This window comes from Micropterus salmoides, unplaced genomic scaffold (assembly GCF_014851395.1).
Source record: "Micropterus salmoides isolate LMB-PRFRI ecotype aquatic unplaced genomic scaffold, ASM1485139v1 Ms_hic_scaffold_4175, whole genome shotgun sequence".
NCBI classification, from domain to species: Eukaryota; Metazoa; Chordata; class Actinopteri; order Centrarchiformes; family Centrarchidae; genus Micropterus; species Micropterus salmoides.
The window spans coordinates 5676-16595 of NW_024043568.1; the positions used below are offsets into that span (position 1 = coordinate 5676).

A 10920-nucleotide genomic window follows, 5' to 3' on the forward strand; every position below is an offset into this window, starting at 1 on the left:
CAGTGCACCGATGAACCTGTGAGTGCTGTTTGTGTGTGCTAATATTAGTACTATAGTAGTAGTAGTAGTATTTTACCTGTGTACATGTCCACCAGAGAGTCCCTGAACTCCTTGCTGTGTGTCCATGTTGACAGACTGGTCTCCACTGGACTCTCTGAACTGGTTTCTCTGAAAACATGAAACACTTCACGTCAGAGACTCTCACCTGTCCAGAGACCTGATCCTGGATCAGTTTATCAGACACATCTGGAGGATTCAAACAGCAGCAGCAGGTTTAAAGAGCAGCTGTTCACACACAGAACTTAGACTGGTTCCAGTCAGACCAGTAAACACAGAGACTCACCTGCTGGAGACCAGTACGGTTCAGCAGAAACCGTTAAACTGATCTCCAGTCAGTCAGTACATCTGATGACCTGCAGGTCACATGGTTCCTGCAGCTTAGTGGCTGTTTAATCTGAACCACGCTGTGAAACTTTACCCAGCATGCCTCTGCGCTCAGTCACGTTACCCAGCATGCCTCTGTGCTCAGTCACGTTACCCAGCATTCCTTCATGCTCTTAATTTTTGACACCATCAGATCCAGGTCACACTCACAGGCCTGAGTCCAGGCCCGGCCTGAATCAGGGTCTATCGAGGTATTTAGAAGGACCGTCACACCCTGAACCTGTTGCCTGCCCTGCGGCGGCAGACCAATCGATTGCCGGTATATTCGTCCAACCGCCCAAATCTAGTTTCTGTGTAGGACTGTTTCACGTTTCCAAAAACAAGAGTGTTGGAATGTCTCAACAATCACACGGGTGTAAAGGTTCAAGCTAAATGGAACACTTCTGTTTGCGGTTGTCGTTGCGGGTGTAAAGGTTCAAGCTAAATGGTATCTGACCTGTTGCTCAGTTGCTGCTGCAGGTTGCTGATCTTCTTCTTCGCTCTCTGCAGAGCAAACTGAACATCTTCAACTCGGCTGCTGGACGCCATCAACACACATTCACCTGACTGAAAACACACCTGACCGTCTCCATGACAACCAGCACACACACACACTACACCGCACCACAGCACTTCCAGGTCACACAGGTGGAGGAGGGCTGTGATTGGCCGACATCCAGAGACTCTGAACAAGGAGCAGTTTAAAAATTGATGAGCTCACAGCATCAGGTGAGTCAGGTTTCAGGTTGTTTTTCTTTGTTTGTCATTGACCAGCAGCAGAACTGATTTTTTTTTTTCCATTTCAGTAAATGTCTAGATTATTTATTGATTATGTGTCGGTTATAATCAGAGATATGAAAAGTTTCACACAAATTAAACTTCATTACTTCAGTTCGTTATTGTAATTATTCTCAATTTGTGTTTCATTCCATCTTCATATTTTGTCTGGTTATTTTATATATTATAATATAAATATTCATATTCGAGTGATTTATGTGCAGTGGAACTTCTCTCTGTGCAGTTTGATCCAAGTTCTGACATTTTTCTGTTTCACTGCACCAAACTACATTTTTTAAACATGAAATCATTTGAGCTCCTGATTTGATTGGTTTTCAAGGTTTTGAGGCTCGTTTTTTCTTCACATCACAGTGACATCACTAATTATCCTCTAACCTGATTGGCAGAGAGTAACGTTGGCACCACCCTCTCTGTTGACGCACTAATGCTGCGTTCAAGACTGCTCGGAACTCGGAAATATTCGTCCTCTGACCTCAAAGCGTTCCAGGTGCATGATGGTTCATGACGCAGAAAGTGAACTACAAACATGGCTGACGGTGACGTCTGTCAGGTGGACACAGGTGAACCCTCAGCAGTGACCTTGACTCAAAAGGTCAAACTGAAAATGACCCCAACTCGCTCCCTGTGTTCATCAGTCACTACTGATGTTTTCACCTTTTCCTGAATAACGACCTTCAGGTGGTTTACAGAAGAAGAAGCTACCTGACAACACAGGTGTGACTGGGATTCATTTCGATGCATCATTTCAGTTGGTGGTTGTTTACAGCGCGAGCTTCACTCAGCTGCCTCTCGTGACGTCGGGGGGGGGCAGATGGTTTCTCAGAGACTTCAGGTGGCGTTCATGGTGCTTTTTCTAGTTGGAGGTGGGAAATTTACGAGTTCGGTGTTGCCTTGAACGCAGCATCAGACCCTGACTTCACACCCTGTTCTGATTGGCTCGTTGACCCTCCGCAGTAACCACAGAAGAAGAAGCAGCTGTACACACACATTTATTGATTGTTAAACAGGTTAAATTAATCAGATCGTCATGGTTTCTGTGTCTCAGCGTCCTGCAGCAGTTTGTCCAGCAGGACCACGTCCACTCGATGTTTCATCACAAACTGTCCGTTCAGGTGGAAGACAGGTATGTCCCACCTGTACCTGTCCGCCCAGTGTCTGTTCTCAGGAAGACTGATGTCCACCTGCTGCAACACAAACTGACAGAGACACACAGTCAGAGCGAGACACGTCTCCGATCGAAGTACAACCCTGAATCTTCTCTCTGCGTTCCTTCAACATGAAGTTCTGTAGAAATGAAGGAACTCGATGAGCCGGATTTATCAAGCTTCTCAGAATTAGATTTTCAGAAACGCCGGTTGCAGTTCTGACGTGTGGACAGTAAAACCGGGGCTTTTGCCTCACGACATCAGAGTGTGCGCCGTTACCCGCTGTGTTTGATGTCAGATTGGGCGCCACTTCCCCTTTATTAGGCTCCGATTGGCCGACGTGGCTTTACGGTTAGCGTCATATCGCCGCCTGGTGGTTTGGCGTGCTCTTGACATCGCCTGATAGCGTGTTTGTGAGGAAAAACTCTGGTCGAGGCCTCAAACACTGACGGACATCTGCACTTGTTTTTTAATCAACGACAGGTAGAATATTTAATCTTTGTTTTACATATTTAAACTCTTTGCATTTTTGTCTATGTAAATATCTTTGTGTAAATTTGGATTGTATTTTAATTTACGGTTGTAAGTTTTTCAGCTCATGGTTGAAAAGTTGTTTTACTTCCTCCCTTGTAAAAGAGACTGTGTCTCAATGGGACTTATATAATATATATATTTTTTTTTTACTGAGGGGGCCAGGCTGGGGCCAATAGTTTTGTCAGAGGGGCCCATTCAATCTGGGACAAAAGGGACAAAGGTGATGTTTAAGCTTTCTAAATGTCTTGTTTAGTTTATAATGTGATGTTTTCGTATGTTTCAGTAACTTACAGTTTTATTAAATGACATAAGACATTAAAAAGCCGTCCTGTTAACTTTAGCTCAGGTTACAGGACATCCTGCAGCACTTCATGAACAGCAGAAGCTCTGGTGTCCGAGACCTTCTCTGGATCCCACTTTGTTTTTTGTTTCCCACTATAACTTTTCTAGGAAACAACAAACGGCTCCATGTTCGGCCCCGTTATTAGTCCTGATGTGAAGTACACCTAAAACAAAATACTTCATCTGTGCGTTATGGACGGGGACACGTATTTTGGCAGACTGCATGTCCAGGTAGGACCAGCAGGCTGCAGTTACTGCTTTGGGAATGAAAAGTGCTCTTTAAACGCATTATGAAATTGTTATAATAATATTTTACCTTTACAAGGACAAAATATCGTCTGCAGTGCTGCATTTAGATTAATGTACATCTGGAGTGCAGTAGATGTGACGCTGAGGCGAGCGACGCGTTCTACTGGTTACAGTGACGCTGATTTTACAGAATCGATGGCGCAGATATTTGTAGGAGCAGCTTCCTTGAAAAAGGCGACGGGAACAGATGACTGAGTGATCGACTCCGTGGTTAGAACATCGTCAGACTGACCGTTTGCTTTACGAGGGAAACTGAAACTGCTCGTCTTGTTCAGACCTTCTCAGTTCAGTCAACAATACGAAGTTCAACAACACGTAACGTTAGACTATGAAAGCGTTCTTATAATCCGTGTGCTAGCTTGCTCTGCAAAAACCTCGTTGATAAAACCCTAAAACGACAGATTCTCAGCTTTAAGACTTGAGTTTGGAAGTCGGAGTAAATTTCATGAATTACTCTGAGAAGCCTGATAAACGGCAGGAGGACCGTGCTGAGCAGCAGGTGGCGCTCAGGAAACACTGAAGAAGAGCGTGAACACGTGAGCTCACCCGGTGTCGGAACGGTTCCAGCACATCTTTAGCTTCGTCACACAGAGGACACGGATTCTGCAGAGAACACGTCAGTACTTCATGTTAGTACACTGATCATACTCACAGGAAGTACTTCAGTAACAGAAGTTTAACAGCTGTTTCTATCTTTACTTTATTCATTAAAGTGGAATCATTACATCACAGTTATTCATTTAGCTGACGCTTTTATCCAAAGCGACATGTCAGAGGTCAGAGGTCGCACGCCTCTGGAGCAACGAGGGGTTAAAGTGTCTTGCTCAGGGACACATTAGTGGATTGAACACCAAGGGCCTGTGTCTTATCCACTGCGCCAGAATCAGTGGAAAGTTCACATTTTTCTGGCTGACCTGGTTCCTAAATAGCAGCTAAGCTGAAGCTGCTGAGTCGGGACAGTCTGCAGGGCTGCACAGGGACGGGGCCCAGACCTGGTTCTCAAAACCCTAAAATCAGTCCTTAAACCTTGTGACTCTAGAGGAGGAGTCATGTGACCACTGGTCACACACTGGTACACAGATTGTCAGCGAAAAGGACGACCCCGGGCCCCGGAGTCAGGGTCCGGGTGAGGTTTGCGGTTACCTTGGTGAACAGAGTGAGAGTCGGTAAAGAGTCGGCAGAAAAGAGTCTGCAGAGCTGCAGAGCTGCAGGACGACTCTTCAGGAAAAACATTTGATCTGAGAACACAGACACAAAGAAACTGTTACTGACCTCCACGGTCCAATCGGGACCATCCAGCTGCCAGCCGACCAATCACAGAGCAGGAGGACGACAACAATGGAATACGAGCTGAACATCAGAAATGGGACGCCTCCCTCTGAAGCGACGCAGATTCTGATGAGTGCCGGCCTGCGGCGGCGGGGGGCCTGCGGCGGCGGGGCCCGCTGACGATTTGTTTTCTCTTTAAATGTGAGAACGATAAATGGACAGAACGGACGATCGGAGCTGCAATAGACGAACAGCTGAGCTCAGATCCATAACACGCTGCCTGAAGTTCTGCAAACTCTGACTTTTTATATTTCACTCTATATTATCTATATTTCATATTAATATTAATGTCTGAGACCGCCTGGCCTGAGGTCTCGGGGTCTGAGGTCTCGGGGCCTGGCCTGAGGTCTCGGGGCCTGAGGTCTCAGAGCCTGGTCTGAGGTCTCGGGGCCTGAGGTCTCAGAGCCTGGCCTGAGGTCTCGGGGTCTGAGGTCTCGGGGCCTGAGGTCTCGGGGTCTGGCCTGAGGTCTCGGGGTCTGGCCTGAGGTCTCGGGGCCTGAGGTCTCGGGGTCTGGCCTGAGGTCTCGGGGCCTGAGGTCTCGGGGTCTGGCCTGAGGTCTCGGGGGCCTGAGGTCTCGGGGTCTGAGGTCTCGGGGCCTGAGGTCTCGGGGTCTGGCCTGAGGTCTCGGGGTCTGAGGTCTCGGGGTCTCAAACTACAACCATTTGTTAAATCCATTTCCTGTTTACTGTATTTAACTAGTTGAACAGTTTGTGGCGTGCAGCTCCTTGGCTCCGCCCCCGAGCTGTGATTGGACAGTTGCTGGACAACACGGAAACACTTTAATGTGGCTGAAAACTTTTCAATCAGTATTTAAAGACAAACGATGGAAAAGTGTTGGTTTGTGAATGTAGACACAGGTTCATTCTGTCTGTAAACAACTATTATTTTATTTTATATGTTCTATATTTTAATACAGCCCCCCCCCCCCTTGTATCTGTGGACACTGAGCAGGACTCACTTTCACTTTCTCAGAGCAAATCTGATGTTTTTATCACAGCTGATGAAGAAAGAAATATCTGAATCTACAGATAAACACGCGCGCACGTGACTCCGCGCGTGTCCAGCGGGTTTCCCTGCAGTTTAAATCACTGTTAGCCTGTTAGCTCACCTGTTAGCTCACCTGCTAGCAGAGCTAACAGGGTTACAGTAACTAACGGCACCGGTACCGGGTCTACAGACCCGAACCCGCAGTAACTCACCGTGTCCCGCTGAACCGGCCCGGTTCTGTCGCTGAAATCTTCTGGTCCCGGTGTTTAAACGAAAAGTTTCTGTTAAAGTTTGATGAAAGTTTGGAGCCGACGAGACGAACACCAGCTGCTGCTTCTTCTTCTGCTGTTAGACGGCGGCTGCGAGCAGCTTGTAGGCGCATTACCGCCCCCAACCAGAACATGAAGTCCTCCTGCTGCACCTGAGTCCTCCTGGGGTCTGTGTTCAGATCCAGGACCGTATAAACCACATGCTGCTTCTTTTTGTTCTTCTTCTGGCTTTCCGGCAGACTAGATGACTTACGGCATATTGTGTGACGAAACACTCCACGACACGTGATGATGCACAAAATTGGAGTCACAACAGACTTCAATGCTATTTGTAAGAAATATATATTGATGAAAAAGGCTACTGGATTTTGGGGGGTCTGGGGTTCCTCCCCCAGATGGTTTTGAGCATTAAACTCTTAATTTCTTGCATTCTAGAGACATTTTCTGCACAAATTTATGGAGGAAATGTCTTTCCTTTTCAAATTCATGTGGCCGGTGCTAATTCAGAATATACAAATATTACTGAATATAATGCCGTAATCAGCAGCTTGTTGTTACTTTTTGGACAAAGCAGATCTGTTTCATTTTATTCATTCATTCCTGTTGTGCAAGTTAACCTAAACATTTCTTGTTGCGAGCTAATTTGCAGAAAACGTTTAGCAAATGCTTTCAAAATGTGGTGGGGACATGTCCCCCGCGTCCCCAGCGTAAATGACACCTATGTTCACCACCGTACTTATTTAAAGATCAGAGGAGTTCACTGAACGCTCGGTAAAGATCTGCAGGTTCAGTTTTCTCTGAGTTCATCCGATCGAATAAAAATGAAACCTTTTCTTTATATTTTTTATTTTCACACTTTAACATTCAAACTGTGCAAATGAATCAAAATGACTGATGGATTCTGTCCACACTGAAAACCTTCAGCCACAGAGGAACTCACCAGACCGCCAGGACCTGGTCCCTACTGGTCTCTACTGGTCTCTAATCAGACCTGGACCATGAGCCATTCATCTGTTTTTAAAATTTATTTCTTTACTTGAGTTTATTCAGATTTTCCTCAGGTCGTCCCCGATCTGTTAATCTGACGTCAGCCCTCAGGAGCCTCAGAGGCCCTCAGGGGCCACAGGTTCACCCTAACTTTACTGACAGAAGAGACATTCTATAAAACTTTCCTCGAGGGGCCACTGCATCAAAGAAAAATGGAACTTTCTTCAGCAATAAAACTAAACTATAATCCACTCTGGGGTGGAACCACTCGTCTTTCCTCTCACTGACACCGTCTCACCCGTCTCACCGCTGTGCTGAAGTAACCCTGATATAACGTCCCTCTAAATCCAACAGGTTACAAACTAGTTCTGACAGGTGACTGTTTACACTCAGTGAGCGACAGCTGAGCGACAGCTGAGCGACAGGCGCACCTGCAGCTGAGCGGCAGCTGAGCGACAGGCGCACCTGCAGCTGAGCGACAGCTGAGCGACAGGCGCACCTGCAGCTGAGCGACAGCTGAGCGACAGGCGCACCTGCAGCTGAGCGACAGCTGAGCGACAGGCGCACCTGCAGCTGAGCGACAGCTGAGCGACAGCTGAGCGACAGGCGCACCTGCAGCTGAGCGACAGCTGAGCGACAGGCGCACCTGCAGCTGAGCGACAGCTGAGCGACAGCTGAGCGGCAGGCGCACCTGCAGCTGAGCGACAGCTGAGCGACAGGCGTACCTGCAGCTGAGCGACAGCTGAGCGACAGGCGCACCTGCAGCTGAGCGACAGGCGTACCTGCAGCTGAGCGACAGCTGAGCGACAGGCGCACCTGCAGCTGAGCGACAGCTGAGCGACAGGCGTACCTGCAGCTGAGCGACAGCTGAGCGACAGGCGCACCTGCAGCTGAGCGACAGGCGCACCTGCAGCTGAGCGACAGCTGAGCGACAGGCGTACCTGCAGCTGAGCGACAGCTGAGCGACAGGCGCACCTGCAGCTGAGCGACAGGCGTACCTGCAGCTGAGCGACAGCTGAGCGACAGGCGCACCTGCAGCTGAGCGACAGCTGAGCGACAGGCGTACCTGCAGCTGAGCGACAGCTGAGCGACAGCTGAGCAACAGGCGCACCTGCAGCTGAGCGACAGGCGTACCTGCAGCTGAGCGACAGCTGAGCGACAGCTGAGCAACAGGCGCACCTGCAGCTGAGCGACAGGCGCACCTGCAGCTGAGCGACAGCTGAGCGACAGCTGAGCAACAGGCGCACCTGCAGCTGAGCGACAGCTGAGCGACAGCTGAGCGACAGCTGAGCGACAGCTGAGCGACAGGCGCACCTGCAGCTGAGCGACAGCTGAGCGACAGGCGTACCTGCAGCTGAGCGACAGCTGAGCGACAGCTGAGCAACAGGCGTACCTGCAGCTGAGCGACAGGCGTACCTGCAGCTGAGCGACAGGCGTACCTGCAGCTGAGCGACAGGCGTACCTGCAGCTGAGCGACAGGCGTACCTGCAGCTGAGCGACAGGCGTACCTGCAGCTGAGCGACAGGCGTACCTGCAGCTGAGCGACAGGCGTACCTGCAGCTGAGCGACAGCTGAGCGACAGGCGCACCCGCAGCTGAGCGACAGCTGAGCGACAGGCGCACCCGCAGCTGAGCGACAGCTGAGCGACAGGCGCACCCGCAGCTGAGCGACAGGCGCACCCGCAGCTGAGCGGCAGGCGCACCCGCAGCTGAGCGGCAGGCGCACCCGCAGCTGAGCGGCAGGCGCACCCGCAGCTGAGCGGCAGGCGCACCCGCAGCTGAGCGGCAGGCGCACCCGCAGCTGAGCGACAGGCGCACCCGCAGCTGAGCGACAGCTGAGCGACAGGCGCACCTGCAGCTGAGCGGCAGGCGCACCCGCAGCTGAGCGGCAGGCGTACCCGCAGCTGAGCGGCAGGCGCACCCGCAGCTGAGCGGCAGGCGCACCCGCAGCTGAGCGGCAGGCGCACCCGCAGCTGAGCGGCAGGCGCACCCGCAGCTGAGCGACAGCTGAGCGACAGGCGCACCTGCAGCTGAGCGGCAGGCGCACCTGCAGCTGAATCAGGACCATCGTCAGTCTGTTACTAGTAATGTGAAATATAGTCCAAACATTAAATTGCTGTTTAACAATCTGCACTAAAATAATTTACCTCTGATTACAAAACATTAGACCTGTTCTGGGTCCTGCTGGTCTGTACTGGTTTTCTGAGGTCCTCTGTGGCTGCAGTGGATTCCCAGCATGCCTTGGTAAACAGGTACTAAACAGGAAGTGAAGCTCGATGCACGGCATCAGTAATGAGCAGCAACAGAGTTCATGCTGCGTCGGCCATGTTGGCTCCGAGTGATGTCACCATGGTAATGTCATGGTAACACGGATCCATTCACACACACTCACACGCTGTTCTGTAGCCCATCAGCCAATCAGATAAGGACCCGCCCTCCGGTCTCTGAAGTTCACTCTGATTGGCTGCTTCCTATCTGACTCTTCTTCTCCTCCTCTATCGGCGTTGCACTCAGATAGACGAGCCTCCTCCACGGTCACTTCTTCTTCCCATCATCCTTTACTCTGTTGGGCGTGGACAAGTGAGCTGATCTCAGACCAGCGAGGTCAGAGGTCAGAGGGGTCTCAACGTCACGGGTCAGGGAGGTCAGAGGTATCCACGGTAACCTACAGATCAAACCAATCAACACAGATATTGATAAGTTTGTAACCAAAACAAACCTGGCAAGTCCCCAGGCCTCTGCAACTAGTCCCCAGGCCTCTGCAACTAGTCCCCAGGCCTCTGCAACTAGTCCCCAGGCCTCTGCAACTAGTCCCCAGGCCTCTGCAACTAGTCCCCAGGCCTCTGCAACTAGTCCCCAGGCCTCTGCAACTAGTCCCCAGGCCTCTGCAACCAGTCCCCAGACCTGTGCAACCAGTCCCCAGGCCTCTGCAACTAGTCCCCAGGCCTCTGCAACCAGTCCCCAGGCCTGTGCAACTAGTCCCCAGGCCTCTGCAACTAGTCCCCAGGCCTGTGCAACCAGTCCCCAGACCTCTGCAACTAGTCCCCAGACCTCTGCAACTAGTCCCCAGGCCTCTGCAACTAGTCCCCAGGCCTCTGCAACTAGTCCCCAGGCCTCTGCAACTAGTCCCCAGACCTGTGCAACCAGTCCCCAGGCCTCTGCAACTAGTCCCCAGACCTGTGCAACCAGTCCCAGGCCTGTGCAACCAGTCCCCAGGCCTGTGCAACTAGTCCCCAGGCCTGTGCAACCAGTCCCAGACCTCTGCAACTAGTCCCCAGGCCTCTGCAACTAGTCCCCAGGCCTCTGCAACTAGTCCCCAGGCCTCTGCAACTAGTCCCCAGGCCTCTGCAACCAGTCCCCAGACCTCTGCAACCAGTCCCCAGGCCTCTGCAACTAGTCCCCAGGCCTCTGCAACTAGTCCCCAGGCCTCTGCAACCAGTCCCCAGGCCTCTGCAACTAGTCCCCAGGCCTGTGCAACCAGTCCCCAGGCCTGTGCAACCAGTCCCCAGGCCTCTGCAACCAGTCCCCAGGCCTCTGCAACCAGTCCCCAGACCTGTGCAACCTGTCCCCAGACCTGTGCAACCAGTCCCCAGACCTGTGCAACCAGTCCCCAGACCTGTGCAACTAGTCCCCAGGCCTCTGCAACCAGTCCACAGACCTCTGCAACTAGTCCACAGACCTCTGCAACTAGTCCCCAGGCCTCTGCAACTAGTCCCCAGACCTGTGCAACCAGTCCCCAGGCCTCTGCAACTAGTCCCCAGACCTGTGCAACTAGTCCCCAGACCTGTGCAACTAGT

At 51.3% G+C, this 10920-nt stretch overlaps 2 protein-coding genes across 52 annotated transcripts; both read right to left on the bottom strand.

Annotated features, from left to right (window-relative positions):
* Window positions 1-2193: 2193 nt before the first annotated feature.
* cunh5orf63 (chromosome unknown C5orf63 homolog) lies at window positions 2194-6367 on the bottom strand. 2 transcript variants are annotated; one of them, XM_038698252.1, is made up of 4 exons: window positions 6081-6367; window positions 4695-4789; window positions 4098-4154; window positions 2194-2405 (listed from the first exon to the last, which is right to left on the bottom strand). In XM_038698252.1, exons 2-4 carry the CDS (start codon window positions 4782-4784, stop codon window positions 2247-2249), a joined length of 306 nt encoding a protein of 101 aa, XP_038554180.1. In that variant the 5' UTR covers window positions 4785-4789; window positions 6081-6367; the 3' UTR covers window positions 2194-2246. The 2 variants fall into 2 exon arrangements, with proteins under 2 accessions (XP_038554180.1, XP_038554179.1); XM_038698251.1 differs by having other exon boundaries at window positions 2194-2417; window positions 6081-6357.
* A 599-nt stretch (window positions 6368-6966) lies between these two features.
* On the bottom strand, window positions 6967-9795 carry LOC119887445 (keratin-associated protein 10-7-like). 50 transcript variants are annotated; one of them, XM_038698237.1, is made up of 7 exons: window positions 8713-9795; window positions 8473-8678; window positions 8236-8438; window positions 8157-8190; window positions 8066-8099; window positions 7816-8031; window positions 6967-7770 (listed from the first exon to the last, which is right to left on the bottom strand). In XM_038698237.1, the coding sequence occupies exons 1-7, from the start codon at window positions 9189-9191 to the stop codon at window positions 7428-7430; spliced, it is 1515 nt and encodes a 504-aa protein (XP_038554165.1). In that variant the 5' UTR covers window positions 9192-9795; the 3' UTR covers window positions 6967-7427. The 50 variants fall into 50 exon arrangements, with proteins under 50 accessions (XP_038554165.1, XP_038554178.1, XP_038554174.1 ...); XM_038698250.1 differs by having other exon boundaries at window positions 7816-8190; window positions 8259-8326; window positions 8713-8998; window positions 9171-9795; XM_038698246.1 differs by lacking the exon at window positions 8157-8190 and having other exon boundaries at window positions 7816-7940; window positions 8009-8156; window positions 8327-8438.
* Window positions 9796-10920: the final 1125 nt, after the last annotated feature.